This window comes from Taudactylus pleione, unplaced genomic scaffold (genome assembly GCF_031769625.1).
Source record: "Taudactylus pleione unplaced genomic scaffold, aTauple2 ptg000967l, whole genome shotgun sequence".
Classification (NCBI taxonomy): domain Eukaryota; kingdom Metazoa; phylum Chordata; class Amphibia; order Anura; family Myobatrachidae; genus Taudactylus; species Taudactylus pleione.
In genome coordinates this window covers 3,620,600-3,637,773 of record NW_028285368.1, presented here as the reverse complement: position 1 = coordinate 3,637,773, position 17,174 = coordinate 3,620,600, and the positions used below count along the sequence as shown (strand labels likewise).

At 43.4% G+C, this 17,174-nt stretch overlaps 1 protein-coding gene across 1 annotated transcript in view; it reads right to left on the bottom strand.

The window, feature by feature from the left end:
* Nucleotides 1-15,849: 15,849 nt before the first annotated feature.
* The window catches only part of POLR1E (RNA polymerase I subunit E), a 59,377-nt gene continuing 58,052 nt past the window's right edge, over nucleotides 15,850-17,174 (bottom strand). The window contains exon 12 of the mRNA XM_088460102.1: nucleotides 15,850-16,195. Within this exon, the coding sequence (XP_088316228.1) occupies nucleotides 16,042-16,195 (154 nt within the window). The 3' untranslated portion in view covers nucleotides 15,850-16,041. The remainder of the gene's footprint in view (nucleotides 16,196-17,174) is intronic.

Below are 17,174 nucleotides of genomic sequence, written 5' to 3'. Positions count from 1 at the left end.
TTTAAATAAACCTTTAGACATGATAGATTTGTGTTACTGCCACTCTCATTTTATTGGTATAATCTTTGAAACATTAAGAATTGCATGAAAGTAGACCTGTCACCAATGTATAAATCATTGGTATATTAAAATTTCAAATAAGAATTTGTCTAGTTATACATCTTCAAAATACGAATGACATACACAAATACCAGTCACTTTGCTACTCAACTATAGAGATAGAGGTCATCTTCTTAGGTACTACAAAGCCTGCTGAATCCATCTCACTCCCTTTGAATTTGTATGTATAAAACAGGAAGGGATTGCCATTCATCATGTTATGGTGCATACACACGATCAGATTTTTTCTTCAGATATGGACGATAACGATTTAAAAATCGTTCAGTCGTTCATATCTGATGGAAAATCTGACATATCTGACATGCCTGAACGATGGACGATCAACGATGCGCGTTCCCGTTTGTCAGATAACGATATCTGACATCTGATGGGTTTGCAGTCAGACTTGGACGATTCCATTCATTTTAATGCAGTCAAAAATCATTCAATCGTTCAAATCGTTCAAATCGTTCAAAACTTTGGTAAAATCGTTCAAATTGTTCAAATCGTTCAATCGTTCAGTCGTTCATCTGACAAATCTGACAAGTCTGACAAATCTGACCGTGTGTATGCTCCATAACAGTGGCCAACATTATATAAGTAGTACTACAATTTGATAACGTGATATAGGAAGTACTGGTTAATTGAAAAATGTATTTTCAGTATATTAGGTTCACTTAAGAATAGAACTTTAAAATATAGCTGTAAATGATCATTTTGGGTATGGGCCATGGAAGAGCAGCCATCTATCACTGAGTTCTGCAGGATATCACACAAAATAACAGCCTGCTAAAGTTGGTTTATCACCGTGTAAAGCCGATATAACCTAAAGATACATTAACCTTTTTGTATAGAAATAACAGTTATGTAGATGCGTATATCTGACATGCATATCTGAAAGACAGCATTTTCCTATTTTCTTTTTTTTAAAGAATTAGCTGTGTGAAAACTGTATATATATATGAAAAAAAACAGTACATTAAAGTTATATTTTATGTTTTCTTGATTTAATTTACTTGTTACGGTGCAAGTATGATTGCTTGTAATGAAATGTTTTCTTCATTTCAACTATCCAATTTACCTCAGAGTCAAAATGTCCTTTTAACTACTTAACTGTCTTTTTCTGTAAAAAATAAAAAAAAAAGTTAAGCATCTTTTTTAAAACCGTATTTAAATATTTTAGTGGGGAAAAAATGCCATGTCCACATGCCCCATTATAACAATGCCCCCAAAGCCCCAGTGACAGTAGTAATCGATTCCCCCAGTGCCAATATGTAGCCATTGAAGGATTACCCTCTGCTGTGTCAATAATCTCCCAGGGTAATAAAGCATAACCATAAAGCATTAACAGACCCATTAATTCCCTGTGAGCATAAAAACACACACTTCCCCCTTCCCCACATACAGAGTTGGTCATAGTTTATTGCAGGATGCAAAGGCTTCAGAGTGCCATTCACATGGCATTCTGGGGCGCAGTGAGGTCGGTGGTCACAGACTGCCACAGAACTGCCTGGGGGCAGGAGGAGATCCATTATGCATGGAGCAGAAAAGTACGGTCACATGTAATGCAACTGTGTGAGGGAAAAGCCCGGCCATTAATAATACATATAAAATACCTGGACTGTCTTAAGTGTAAATATATCCATAATTTTCTACTTCAGGGTCCATAGGGTATCCACAGGATACCTTGGGGTATAGGCGATGGCGGCAGACATCGGGCACCTCCGAGTTAATGTTTTCAGCCTCCCAGGATGCACCGGGGTCCCTCTCCTATACCCCAACCCCGAGCCAAGGCATCTGTTTCGTAAGTGCCCGGCTCGGAGTCAGATCACCATATTCAGGGGCTGTTAACAGCCCCTGAAGTTAATTTCCAGGCAGCTTTACTGCACAAGATGAGCTGTACAGCATTGACAGTCAGCTCAGACGTCTATGCTGTCGCTCCTTCACCCCGCCGGACCAGAACGCAGGTACTGATCCGGAGATGCTGGTGGGAGTCTGGGGTCACAGCTAACGGTGACCCAGGAATTTCCCTGACTGTGGCCGGATTCAAGGGGGTCAGGTAAGCGGCGGGGTCCTGCAGAGGGTACCCAACGATTCAGTCATTTGGTCCTCAGGCAGGGAGCTCCCCGGGGACAGGCTGCGCGTGGAGCCAGGTACTGATCCTGTGCTTTCCACTAGACCACCAGGGACAGCGGGCTGCAGCAGTGTGGAAATGCTCCAGTGTCCCAAGGGTTAATAGCATGCCAGGGGAGCGCGCCTTCCCTGTCTCACAGCTGGCGCCTTCCCCGCTGCACATTGCCTTTCCACAGCGGTCTGGCAGGCCGTATCAGTACTCCTCCCCCGGGCCTGCCTCATCAGCGAACATTTTCTAGGAAGTGTGCAAACGCTGCTGGAGTTTGATACAGGTTGCATCGCGGTCCGGGTCCCCCTGCATACCTCTCCTCCGATAAGGTCAGAGTGTGCAGCGCTGTTTCCTACCAGGCTCTGGTCTGTGTAGTTGAGCACAGTGCTTGTAGTGCAGGTTATTTATTTCTGCATTGTATGTGACTATATGCTAGCACTGTCTGACTGTACTTTCACTTCAGACTGTCAGCCATTTTACTATCCCTGTTCTTCCTCTACTAAAGCCCTTGCGGTGCGGTGTTGCAGGGTGTTCATTGCCTCACAGTAAACCGTGTTTTTCTGTGTGGAGAGTCACAAACGCTCCGTTTACACTCATCATGTCTGGGAGTGAACATTAATATCATTTTCAGCTAAAATGTACCACATGTAATGTACTGTTAGCGGAGGGAGATGTGAACACTGAGGGTTTATGAAGGGCATGTTATCTCATATCACGCCCGATTTCTGTCACTGCGCCTGTACAGGAACCAAACTGGGCTTGTTTTGCTAAGGCACTTACAACCCTTGTGGGCCAGTTGGCGAACCCTGCATTTCCCCAGATGGGGTTATCACAGCAGACTGTAGTCTCATCACCCATGCAGGGGTTCCCCAGGCAGTTGATGATACCTCAGAGTCTCCCGGTTTCGCCCCCCCAGGTCTCGCAGGAGCCTGTGTGGGTAAATTCATTGTCTACTACGGTACAGCACCCAACGGACGTTTTACAGGGAGAGTCACCATTGCGGCCTTCAGTGTCTCAGACGGCTCAGTATGATGATGATGGCATGACGTCTGATGACTGTGAAATTATTGACTTTTCAGACAAAGGGCCCCTTCGTGCAAAGGAGGCGGAGTCTAAGTCTATATACCTGGCCTTATACGGGCAGTCAGTGCGGCCTTGGTTATTGATGATGAGGATCCTCCCATGGCCAAATCTAAATACGCCTTCTTTAAGGATGTTAAGGGAGATGCCACTGTATTTCCTCTATCTGGTCATGTTAGTGGATCATTTAGAGCAGGCGTGAAAAAATCCGGGTAAGCAGTTCCAGCCTCAAAAACGCTTGGCTTTTACATACCCATTTGCGGATAACTATTTTTCCAAATAGGAAACCCCTCCACAGGTGGATTCTCATGTCACACGCCTAGTGAGGAGTATTACATTTCCCACGTCCTCCTTAAAAGATGTTACGGATCGCAAGGTGGAAATATGTTTAAAATCCATTTATTCCCTTGCTGGAGGGGCTTCCAGACCAGCTATGGCCGTATGCTGGGTGGCCAGAGCCATGGAGCGCTGGGCAGATAACTTGGAGGCGTCTCTGGATACTGACTCCTCAGCTGAGCAAGTGGAGTTAGTTGGAAATCTCAGAGACTCAGCCATGTACATTAACGAGGCAGCCTTGGATATAGGTCTCCTCACTTCCAGAATCTCCTCTGCAGCAATAGCAGCTCGCCGCTCCCTGTGGTTGCTCTCTTGGAAAGCGGATGCAGATTCCAAGAAGGGATTGGAATGCTTGGCCTTTAATGGACAGGTCCTGTTTGGTCCTGATCTGGACAAATTTGTGGTCACGCTGGCAGCAGCTAAATCTGCGCGTTTGCCATCGGCTACAGTCCCATCAGGGTCTAGTACTTTGTCCTTTTGGCCTTATAGGGCCCAGGATAAGTCCAAGATACAGTCCTTTCCAAGACAGTCAGGAAACAGGAAATCTGCCAAGCCAAAGAAGCAGGCTTGGAGTACAAGACATCCTACTCCCAAGTCGGACGATAAGCCTTCAGCCTGGCGGGACGAGCCTCCCCTTGGGGGATCCCAGAGTGGGAGGCCGTCTGCTTCAGTTCGCCCAGTGCTGGTACCTGACTACCAAGGACACTTGGGTACAAGAGATGGTCTCTGAGGTATACCCTCTCCTTTCGGCGAAGGCCTCCCAGCCGGTTTTTCACAACAGGCCTTCCGTCAGATCTGGACAAGGCCCTGGAACTCCAGAAAGTGTTTAACTCCAGCCTGGAGCATAGAGTGCAAGTGCCTGTTACGCTACCCCAGATTCCAATCTCTTTCTGGTGCAGAAACCCAATGGGTCATCCCGGCTCAACCTTAAATCCCTCAACAAGTCCTTGAGGGTCCCTCAGTTCAGGATGGAGACCCTGCGCTCCATTATTGTGGCAATGGAGCCTGGGGATTTCATGGTGTCGTTGGACATTCAGGACACCTACCTGCATGTCCCTATTATCTTAGCACACCAGCAATTACTCAGGTTTGCAGTGCTCGACCAAATTTCCAGTTCCAGGCACTGCCCTTTGGTCTGGCCACAGCGCCTCGAGTATTTATACCGCCATGACCGCCAAGGTCATGGCAGTCCATGCGGATGCAGGGGGTCCGCTAGTTGCCTTATCTGGACAACCTTTTGTTGTTAGCAGGGTCTCCAGAGATCCTCCAGCGCCATCTGCAACTGACAATATCTGTGTTGCAGAATCACAGCTGGTTGATAAACTGGAAGAAGTCGCCCTGGTTCCCTTGCAGAGGATACTCCATCTCTGAGCCCTGTTTAAACTCTCAACAGAGGATCTTTGTGACGGAGGAAAAGATCTCTGCATTACAGGCAAAGTTACGCAATTGCCTTCAGAGCCGCCGAGTGTCTGTTCACTCAGCGATGAGGTTACTGGGCTCCATGGTGTCAATGTTCGACATGGTGGAATATGCCCAGTTTCACTCCAGACCTCTGCAGAAATTGTTCCTCTCCAGAAGGAATGGGTTGCCCCATCGGATCAAGACACAGACCATGGTGCTTTCTCCGGAGGTACGTCTGTCTCTGGCCTGGTGGCTGCAGTCGGCTCACCTGAACAGGGGACGCCCCTTTTGGGTAGCAAACTGGGTCCTTCTGACAATGGATGCCAGTCTGCGAGGCTGGTGAGCAGGGACGGGTCCACACTTGTTCCAGGGCAGGTGGGTACCAGCAGAATCTGCGCTTCCAATAAACATCTTGGAACTTCGGGCAGTATTCAGAGCTCTTCAGCAAGCAAGACATGTTCTCCACTGAAAACCTGTGCAGGTACAGTCGGACAACGCCACCATGGTGGCTTACATAAAATGCCAAGGAGGAACACGAAGTCAGACGGCACTGACAGAGGTGTCCCACATTCTGGCTTGGGCGGAGGACAATCTCCCTGCCATCTCGGCAGTCCTCAACTGGGCAGCAGACTTTTTCAGCTGTCAAGACGTGCATCCAGGGGAATGGTCTCCTCACCAGGAGGTGTTTCAACTACTGGTGAACAAGTGGATAGACCTCATGGCCTCCCGCCACAACAAGCTGCCTGTGTACGGGTCAAGAACAAGAGACGCGGAGGCTCTTCTGGTAGACTCTGTCAGTCCGGTGGATCTTCAGTTTTGCGTACCTCTTCCCTCCGTTCTCCTTTCTTCCTCGAGTAATTCGAAAATTCAAGCAACAAGGAGGCACACTCCTGCTGAAAGCTCCAACGTGGCCCAGATGTCACTGGTACTCAAATCTTCAGAGTCTCTCCATAGACAATCCGATGCTGTTGCCTCAACGTCCGGACCTGTTATCTCAGGGTCCTTGCCTTTACCCGGACCTGAGTCGTCTGTCTTTGACAGCGTGGCTGTTGAGACAGCCCTCTTAAGGTCCAGGGTTTTTTTCAGCTCTGTAGTTAACACCATGCTCAGAGCTAGGAAGCCTGCATCTGCAAGAATTTACCAGAGTGTGGTATACTTTCTTTGAATGGTGTTGCCCTAGAGGCTATGATCCTCAGGTGTTCAGAATATCCAGAGCTTTGGCTTTCCTACAGGTGGGCTTAGATCACGGTCTTCGCCTTGCTTCCCTGAAGGTGCAAGTTTCTGCCCTGTCAGTGTGGTGTCAGCGTAGGATTGTTACTCTTCCTGATGTCCGCACCTTTCTGCAAGGTGTCCTTCGGATTCAGCCTCCCTTTGTTCCACCAGTAGCTCCTGGGGATTTGGCTTTGGTCTTGAGGGCTCTCCAAGGACCACCATTTGAATCACTGGGTTCAGTGGATTTAAAATGGCTTATAGCTAAGACTGTTTCTTCTGGCCATTGCTTCGGCCAGAAGGGTGTCAGAATTGGGGGCTCTCTCATGTCGCGCCCTCCCTTTATGATTTTTCATAGGGATAGGGCGGTGCTTCGTACTTGCCCTGGTTTCCTACCTAAGGTGATATCTAGTTTCCACATTAATGAGGAAATTATAGTGCCAGCCTTTAATTCTCCAGACCTCTGCTGGTGAGGCCTCTTTGGATGTGGTATTTTCTCTCAGGATTTATGTTGACCATACCAATTCTTTTCGGAAGTTGGACGCTTTTGTTTGTCCTCTATTGTTTCCGTAAGAAGGGTTGGCCTGCCACTAAGCAAACTTTGGCAGGATGGATTCGCATGGCGATTTCTGAGGCTTACACTCAGTAGGGCCTTCCCGTACCATCCTGTTAGGGCTCATTCTACTCGGTCTGTGGGTCCTTCATGGGCAGCTCGCCATGGTGCCTCTGCTGTTCAGCTTTGCAAGGCAGCCACATGGTCTTCTATCCATACCTTTGTGAGGTATTATGCATTTGATACTTTCGCCTCTCAGGATACTTCCTTCGGGCGGTGGATTCTCCTTTCAGCACAGGAGCGTTCCCACCCTTAAAGGATACAGCGTTGGTACATCCCCAAGGTATCCTGTGGATACCCTATGGACCCTGAAGTAGAAAATATGAGATATGGTAAGAACTTACCCTTGTTATCTCTATTTCTACGAAGTCCATAGGGTTCCACAGGACTCCCGCCCTGTCGCACCTGTACTGCAGATGGGCTTTGATCTGGTCATTGTTTTTTTTCAGTCTCCTTCTGGTGAGAATGTGATTCTTGTGTGTTCCAGCACTATCTTCTCTCTTTCTTCTCTTCCTCTGGCCTATGGCTTGTTACTTAACTGAGATGCCATAGCTCGGGGGCAGGGTATAGGAGAGTGACCCCAGTGCATCCTGGGAGGCTGAAAACTTTACCTCCTGAGGTGCCTGATGTCTGCCATCGCCTATACCCCAAGGTATCCTGTGGAACCCTATGGCCTTCATAGAGATAACAAGGGTAAGAACTTACCCTATCTCACATTTTTTTCACCGCTTTGAAACAACTGCCCATGTAACATGAAAACTTTCTGCACTTACAGAGCAAAAAGAGCACGACAAACATACTTGTAGACTTGCACAAGTTGCTGTGACATCACTGGCCATTCCCCTAATGACTGCAGTCTTTCTGATCTATTACCTTCCATTTAGGACAAAGAGCCTGATTCAGTATGGATCATTATTGCAACAGCGTACGCAGATCATCCGATTGTTGCGTACTGGGCATATACCGTATTGTGCGTGCATGGTGATCACACTGTGATTACACATGCAGACAGGAATCCATCACAGAGTGAGTGACAGGCAGTGAGCGTTTGAGGGTGGTGACGGGGCAGTTGTCAGAAAAACACAAGTGTGTCTGTCCCTTTGAACGCTGTTGCATGAGCCACTGCGATTGCCTACGTAGCTGGAGTACTTACTGTGTGTGATGAGACTTGCAATTTCTGAGACGGGTCAGACCTGCTGTAATTGTGAGTGACGGGCCGATGTTCTCCGATGTTACTGATGTATACGCAGGACTGCGAGGTATTACAGATGTGAGGCAGTGGATGTCTATGCTGGCTGAGCAGTGGCAGACATTAGTATATATTTGTAGTAGTATTGTGTGCGATTATAAAGAGACAAATGCAAGTGCATACTCTAACCATGCTGAACCTAATAATATAACTGCTTAATAGCATCAAAGAGGTTCTTTGCATAATAATGGCCATAATTATGGGCCTGCCCACCGCGTCCAGGTGACCTCTATCAGGCAGGTCCCTAACACTCCCATGGAACAAATATAGGGTACAGGACCCCCCAGGCCAACCCAGCAGAACCGCCCCATGGCATCACACTAGTGTGAGATTTAAAGTGAGGGTTAAAGAATAATAAAGGAAGCATATGTGTTAAGTCCTACCTATGTAGGACATAAAAGGTGTATAAAGTGCTACATATATAAAAAACAAACTAAAGAAGTGAAAAAGTGTCAGTTTTGGGACTGGTATTGGGGTGCGGGGCTCTCTGGGCTGGTGTGGCTGGACTGCTTCATGGCATCATAATATACACTTTTTCACTTCTTTAGTTTGTTTTTTATATATGAAGCTCTTTATACAACTTTTATTATAACCACCTACATAGGTAGGACTTAACACATAGGCTTCCTTTATTATTCTTTAACCCTCACTTTAAATCTCACACTAGTGTGATGCCATGGGGCGGTTCTGCTAGGTTGGCCTGGGGGGTCCTGTGCCCTATATTTGTTTAATGGGAGTGTTAGGGACCTGCCTGATAGAGGTCACCAGGACAAGGTGGGCAGGCCCATAATTATGGCCATTATTATGCAAAGAACCTCTTTGATGCTATTAAGCAGTTATATTATTAGGTTCAGCATGGTTAGAGTGTGCACTTGCATTTGTCTCTTTATGGTTGCAGCACTACAAGTCTCAGCAGGTAGCACCTCACATTGTGCTTAGGGTGTGCAATCTAGGGCCCCTCTCCCTATGTAATTGTGTGCGATTATGCAGCTGCGATCCTTGCTGAATCAGGCCCATAGTTCTAAAGATGTGGAAAGGGCAGCAGGACAGCCATTCTGTAATGGATCGGGGATTTACTACTTTTTAACAGAGTTATAGTTGAAGTCAAATTTAAAAGTGGACATGGTTCACATCAGAAAATCACAATATTGGAGTTTAATAGTCCTTTAGAGCCAGAGACTTATATGCAATTAAAAAACTAGGATAGTAAAAGTCATCAAAACAGAGGAAGGCATCATTCGGGCTTCACCAATTCCAAGGGACATTTATTTAATTTCATATAAGGCTATCACCAATATCCGTATCCGGTATCTCTACAAAAATCTAGACTTATCTTCGAAATCTATATATTGAAACTGCACTGTCCTAATATTATAATATATTACCTGTTGAATACCTCTGGCTTAAGGTGCCCACATACATACCGATGTGCACACGATCAGCCGATGTGTACGATTTATGTACGATTTCCCTTCAAACTCTCCCCGGCAGCTCTGCACACAATTTGGTGTCCAATCTTCAAATGATCTCTCCTGCATGCAGACTTTTCACTGTATTGTATCCTAGATTGTCAGATCTGCCCTACAGCACGGCAGATCTGACGATGCGATGTGCGACCAGCGGGGACTCACGATATCGGCATATTTTATATGAGCGGTCGTTCCAATGCGTCGGAAACGGGTAAAATATCGCTATGTGTGTGGGGACCTTTAGGTTTTAAACGTGATGGTTGTTTAGATTTAGGACTTGGGCTAATAGCAAAACTACAAAAATAGCAAACAAATGTAATTTTACAGCAGCTGGAGGGCAGCATGATAAATAACCCTGCCCTAAACCTTTCTCAAGTCATGAGCTAGCACAGGTTCTGAAAATATCCTAAACTACTTAAAAGATATTTGCTCTTCCCCTTCTAATTTAAAAAATGTAATAATCCTGCACACGAGCTAAACGTATAACAGTGGAAATCTTTGCTTTAAACAATACATACTACAGTATATACTTAGGGCAATGCCCCAGAGGTCTTTTTTTCTGAAGCGTGCTTTGGAGACATCTGCCTAGACATCACGTGGCCCTGCAAAACACCCCAAACCCCCCTTGTTCTGCATCGGTACAATCGTCCTGATCTTTGGGACAGGCCTTAAAATAAACCACCACTGCCCACCTAAATCAGGATGATAGTGAGGTTTACGAATTGACAGTTTTAAAAGATCAGTATTTTAACAATGTTTAATTTGCTTTATGTCTACATGGATGTATCATACAGTACACAAACCATTATGGTATACTGCAGTGGTTCCCAAACTTGCTCCTCAATGCACTCTAACCGTACATATTTTGAAGTTATCCCATGCTTGAGAACAGGGGCCTTAATTAGTACCTCAGTCAATTTGATTTAACCATCTATGCTCAAGCATGGAAATCCTCAAAACGACAGTAAGGATGTCTTGAGTACATAGTTTGGAAATCACTAGTGTACTGTACACTTGCACTGAAGTGCCAATAGTCATAGGATAGATGTCTAGTATGGTGTAGGATCCCCCTCTAGCCCGCAGAAGTGCAGCAACTCTATGTGGCATCAATTCCATAAGTGGATGGAAGACTTCTGGAGAGTTGTTGACCTATGCAGTCTGGTTAGCTTCCCACAGCTCCCTGATATTTGTTGGTGCGGGATCTTGGGTGTGAATGGACCTCTCCACCATGTCCCAATAATGCTCTATTGCATTTATGCCAAGCGAATGTGGTAGCCTACCATTCGTCAGAACTCTCCAGAATGCTCTTCTTATCAATTCTGGACAACTTGGGACTGATAACACTATGCATTATCCTGCTGGAATATTCCATTTTTGTGGGGGTACATTAAGGGCTGCAACTGGTCATCAAGCAATGCAATGTAGCTGTTACTGATCAATGACCTGTTCAGGCATACCCAACCCATACGTGAACACACCCAACTCCATTGGGATCCATGGCCAATGGCATCTATGCCACACCCGAATCATTAAGCACCTGAGGTCAACCACTGCGCTGTCCACGGTGGGTGCTAATTCCTTCCATGAGGTATTACCGTTACACAAGCAACACCGTAGATCAAGGAATGTCTCATCCGTGAGGCACCCACTATCATGCCCCTTTCAAACTCCAATAGTTCACATCACCTTGTAATGAGCACCCTAACCATGTTCAAACTAACTCATGAGATGTCAGATTACAACTGATGCAGGTCTGGGCATTTCCAAGAGGTCAGAGTACGGTGACACCACCTACCATTACATATTGCTACCCCATGACTTTTGGCACTTCAATGCACATTTTATCTATACCTATATGGATGTATCAGACTTGTTAATATATTCATCCACAAAATGGCTGCCAGAGCTCTATGTACAATATAAGTGGAGTTTAAGTGCCTTTTTCAAGTGTGCCTGTTGCTATTTTTGAGTTTGATGTTTTTATTATGCAATTAGCAACCAAACAGTTCTACAACTATGCCAAAATATTTAATATATACTACATCAAATGTAGGTATACCATAAGCAAGATATTAATTTTGTCTTACACATACATAAAGCATTGATAATACAAATTGTAACTTTATTGGGTTTGAGGTTCTGTTAATCTGACTTTTTATTCAGTACACACAGCCTGGTTTAACAATGTCTCATTTTGATGCACATTACATTCTGAAGTTAAGTTTTACCAAATGAAAACAAATGTAATCCTGGCTCCAGCAGACAGGCTTCTCCATTCTGACACTATTGATTTAGTGAGATACAAATTAATATTATGTGACTACAATGTTTGTTTTCTTCTTGTATTGGTACATTAAGTTGCCCATTGCTAAAATAAATCATTTGAAAAGCATTTAGCATAGATTGTGTACGTGATCCAAGCAATTAAATGCTTTTACTTTTTAATTCAGTAAATTAATAGCAGACCTATCAGTGGTCAATGGACAACAACAAATACCAAACCCCTACACCTGGTAAATATCGATTTAATCTTTATGTTGTAGTACTAACCAATCCATTTATTGTCCCTGGTTCATGCTGATGTGTGTTATCGGGATGTCATACAAGTCTGTCACAGTACACAAAGTCAGCTTATTTTGGTATGTGGTACTTTTTTGAGTGGCATTATGAAAATTAACGATTTGGTAAGGTTATGCACAAATAATATTGTGCACATACACACTTGCCAACTGGCCATACAAGAGGTCTGGTCACAGGAACCAGTTGTGATGTCATTTTCACTGGTTCCTGTGGCCAGAATATGGGTCGATCACTTACTATATGCAGCACGGCTGATGCGATAGATCTGTGAAAGGCGTAGGTCATACATAAACTGGCACTGTGTACACAATATGTCGTGACAATAGATCGCTCGTCAGCTGTACAAATTATATATAGTCTAGAGTGCAGTGGCTCCGTGTCGTGGCGGCCGGTAGCCTAACGAGGCCGCACAGTGTGTATGGGGAGAGATGGGTTGGGGTGAGGAGGAGAGCTGGAGGGGGGAGAATGCAGTAGGGGTCCCATCAGTAGAAAGCAACAGGCAGTGAATTGTGTGGCTGCCTGTTGCTGAATGTGGTCCGACGAGCAGTGCATTGTGGGAGATCAGACAATGTCTGATCTGAGGAGTGATCACAGCTAAAGTTAAGTAAGGGGGAGGACATGGAGTGGGAAAGGGTTTGGGTTATAAATACATATTTTGGCTTAGGGGTGCCTTGAAAGAATTATGGAGACCCTAAGGTTGCCTCAAACTGAGGGAGTTTTGGGAAGCACTGGTTTTGTGTGTACCCAGCATTAGAGGAAGTAGTCAGTTTACAAGTCAGTATGAGGATCAGCAAATGCAGACAAGGTCTAATATTAAAGCATTTTGGGATTATAACTTAAAAAAAAAAATCATCTTTTAGGATAATGTTTAAAGTTATAATGCCAACACATTTAAAAAGTATTCTCCCATCCATATATAGTTTGGGATATATACACTGTGAAATATTGACAAAGTGTGATTGGGAAGATAAAATATAAGAAATGAGGCATACTGTTGATGACAACATTTGTTTTCTAATCTCCTTTTTTCTGAAGTAGTATTTTATCAAAGATAACAGTATTTTTTGTACAATTAAAAAAAAAAAACACAGGAAAATTGGACATCGCCCTTCTGCTTATTCATAGTTATTATAGTGAGCAGTAGTCATAGTAATTGGAGACCAGACAGCTCTCATATGGAGAACAACCAACCAAATTCATGAAAGGTTTCGATCAAGACCACCAAAGATGAACCCTCTTGCCCATGCCAACACCCAGCACCAAGCAAGAGCCTGAGATACATTGCTTTCAAATTGCCAGGAATGTGGTACCACCCTTCTAAACATATATTACCTTTCTGTTACGGTTTAAGCTCTTGTGGGTCAAGAGAAAATCTTCACCTATTGTCTGAGTTTTAGGGTAATACCTAGATCACATTCCCAGTTCATCGTAAAGGTTTTGGGTTGCTTCACTCTCCAAATTCACCACTATATATGACAGATATAAGGAAATTCCCTGAAAGGCTGGCAGGGGATAGTAAAGGAAACCTTTGTTTTGAAGGGAGATTAGAAAGTATTGATATTGAAGAAAAGTAAAATTATTTTTGAATGTGTTATTAATGGTCAGGAAGGGGTTTTGATTTTACAGTAGAAGGGAGTAGCCCGGAGAGTTATGGTTATTTCTAAGGTGTATGCGTACTGACTGTATAATAATTCTGGATAGTAATTCCCCACTACAAAGTACTGTGGAAAGAAGAAAGTTGTAGGTAATTACAGTGGGCAGCTGAGAAGAAGGTAAACAGGGTGATCACTCCACAGCTGGGGTATTCATATTGCAGCCCTCCAACTGCTGTGGAACTACACATCCCATCATGCCTACTTCAAGGACAACATTTATAATAATCGACAAGAAATGGTCTCCTCTTCCTCAGCTAGAAACTGGATCAATTCTTTTCCTGAACCCTCTTGAACCTTCTTTTCATTTGATCCCAGAAATAAAGTATCTACTCTTTATCTTCCTACCTCTCTACTTGATCCTATACCTCACAAAAATCAGTTGAGTTCTCTTCTGTGCTTATCCCAACCTAAATCAGTCATCACACTCTCCCTATTGGTGTCTTTCCATCATTCAAGTATGCAGTGATTACTCCTGTTCTGAAAAAGACAAAATGCTGACCTAGACACTCTCACAAGTGACTGTCCCCTCCTCTGAGCAGCCTGTCTCCTTCATGCTTCTAGAGAGGCTAGCCTACACTCACCTTATTAAACGCATCAGACACTTCAGTTCAGCTTTCTTATAGAACTCTCCACAGAGACTGAGGGGATTGATTATTTGATCACTAATATGTACTTCTAATTATCCATGGATATCTCTGGTGCATGTGACCTAGATCTTCAGGGCCTATATATCAAACTGCATAAATCCCTTCCTACTTGTTCCTCAGGCAGGTCGCTACTGTGTATACTGGTGCAATTTACATAGGTTATACACGCAGTTTTACATTTCACTGTGGATTCAAATTAAAACTGCATTTTATGACTTTTATAGGTTTTTGTGAAGGGGACTTTGGTGGTCTTGCGATTTTAGGACTTACCAGCTAAAATATAGTACTCCTACTCCATGTTATCAATGTATTTTATAGATCAGTAAAGTCATATCCCTCCCCCATCTGACTTACGAATGATGGGACGATAAAGCTTGTACTATTTTAGCAGGTACATTGAATCATTGACTATGGAAACCCCTCTTAATTATAGAGCAATGGGTTTGCATCAGTATAGCACTCATTCACTGGTCAGGAAATTGAAAGAACCAGGTTCTGATTGATGCATAAATGCCTTTGCGTAAAGTAAAGATACACCTTAGCACAACACACTGACACATGCTATGTAAATACTTACAGCTATGTGCATATTGCACTTGGGAGAGGCAGATTAGGCAGTGCAGTAGGTAAGTTTGTGGAGACCAAAGCTTAGCATCTTCATTTGAGATGAGTCTTGAGCAACATGGAACTTAAAATGTTTGTTATGAGATAGAAATTTTGCAACTACATAAACCGGGTACAAGTTGTCAAGTGGATGATGATGACCGTCACATATTTGCTCCAGGTACATGCATAAGGCAGACTAGTAAAGACATGGAAATGTAAATATGCAGATACATCCCCTCTACATTTTACTCTAAAGCTATACTAATAGATTTAGATAAAACAAAAGAAACTAATTTGTATCAATGGAAAAAGGATTGTAAATCTAGGGCTCTGGAAATAAATAAATATTTCAATGTTTTGTTTGCAACTCTAGAATGAGCAGATTCTATAATAATTAAATAAAAATGTCAAACAAAGTACTCCTGTGATAATGTTTTGGTTAAGGCAGTGGTTCCTAAACTGGGTGCCTCTGTTTGGTGGTCCAGCATCAAATCCAATTATTTATGGTCAATGTAAGAGGCAAAACCATAAAATGTAGTCAGAAAGAAGCACATCCCTGTCCAACCATCACACAACTGAACCTAAGGATGATAGGTAAGCACAATTTACTTAATGTTTTTCTGAATTTCTCAATGAGAACCTTTTGTCCTAGGGGCGCCGTGACATAAATGCTGATACTCTAGGGCACCGTGATTCAAGAAAGTTTGGGAACCACTGGCTTAAGGTAAGTTACCGGAAATAAACACCATGTGTGGAAATGTAATAAGGAATATAGATGTATCATATATTCTATCTAGAGTAGCAATATTTATATTTTTTTATTGAAACAAAAGTAAAAATGTTTGTTACAGTCAGTGTCAGCAACACACCTCAGAGTTCAGCTGAGTAACAATAATTCTATAAATGAACAGTCCTTGTCAGTGATCCAACCTTTCTGCAGCCTGGCATTGCAACTAAGTGTTATTGCCGTTTAATTCACATTTTCTTTCTTTTTATCCCTCCTGTTGGCTTGTACGATATCAGAGGGAGTGTTAATATACCAATTTTGTGACCCTCATCCACAGTCATGTCAGAGAACATCATTTTTTTGCTGATCTTCAGCCCCATCGCTTTAGCTATTTCAAGAATCCTGATAACACAATACACATATAATTTGTTTTACATTGGTGGCATTATTGCAATGACAGTATAAATGTGCTTTAAAAAAAACAAACAATGAACGCATTTGATGCATCAATTTATATATTTTCTTTTTTGTTTCAAAATTGTACCTAGTGGCTGCGTTCACTTAAGGCTACATAGGACTTAGTTGCTCACAGCCAGCCCCTGTATAGATGTTACAGTCTTTACCTGAGAGCAATGTAATAGTGTGTGTACATATATGCTAGTGCACATGTGGGGTTTGACATTGGGCTGCAAAGCTTATATGCTTTGATCAAAATCCCCATGCTTTTATTTGATAGATACACATATATACATAGAGGATGTGTCTTCATACATCTAGCCTCAATATGCACAAAAATGCGTCTAGTCGCAATGCAACACAAAAATGCATTGATTAATTTGATATGAAACACTTGTATATCTCCTGTGCAACTGCATCTGTATAAAAGGCACAATGGACCGTAATGTGGAGAGAAAAAACACAGCAGATGGACTGTAGCACTTTGTATAATTGACTCATACGTACAAGTGTTACATATCACATTAATCACTGCAGTCTCGTGATTGTGTCTTAGTTGCATTTTTGGGCTAAAGAGACACCTGGCACTAGCAGAGTTGTGCTAAGAGAGGATGGACTTTTTAGATTTATTTCAGAATGGGTATAGCTCATTGATAAGCACAAGGAGGACAGCCATATGTTGACCCTGGCAAACAGACATGGTAGTAATACAATGTGACGTAAAGCATCATACAGCATTTAAAATTCTAAAGCGGAGACTGTTACGATGCTTTACATCGCATTAGAGGTATGGTGGGTTCAACATACCGCTGCCCCCCTTGTGCATGTCAACATTCTGATGTCTATAAGCTAACTGCATCACTCTATTTCCACACTTTTCTGCATTTTTAATACGTTAGTAGATCCTGAAGGGCATCAGAGCAAC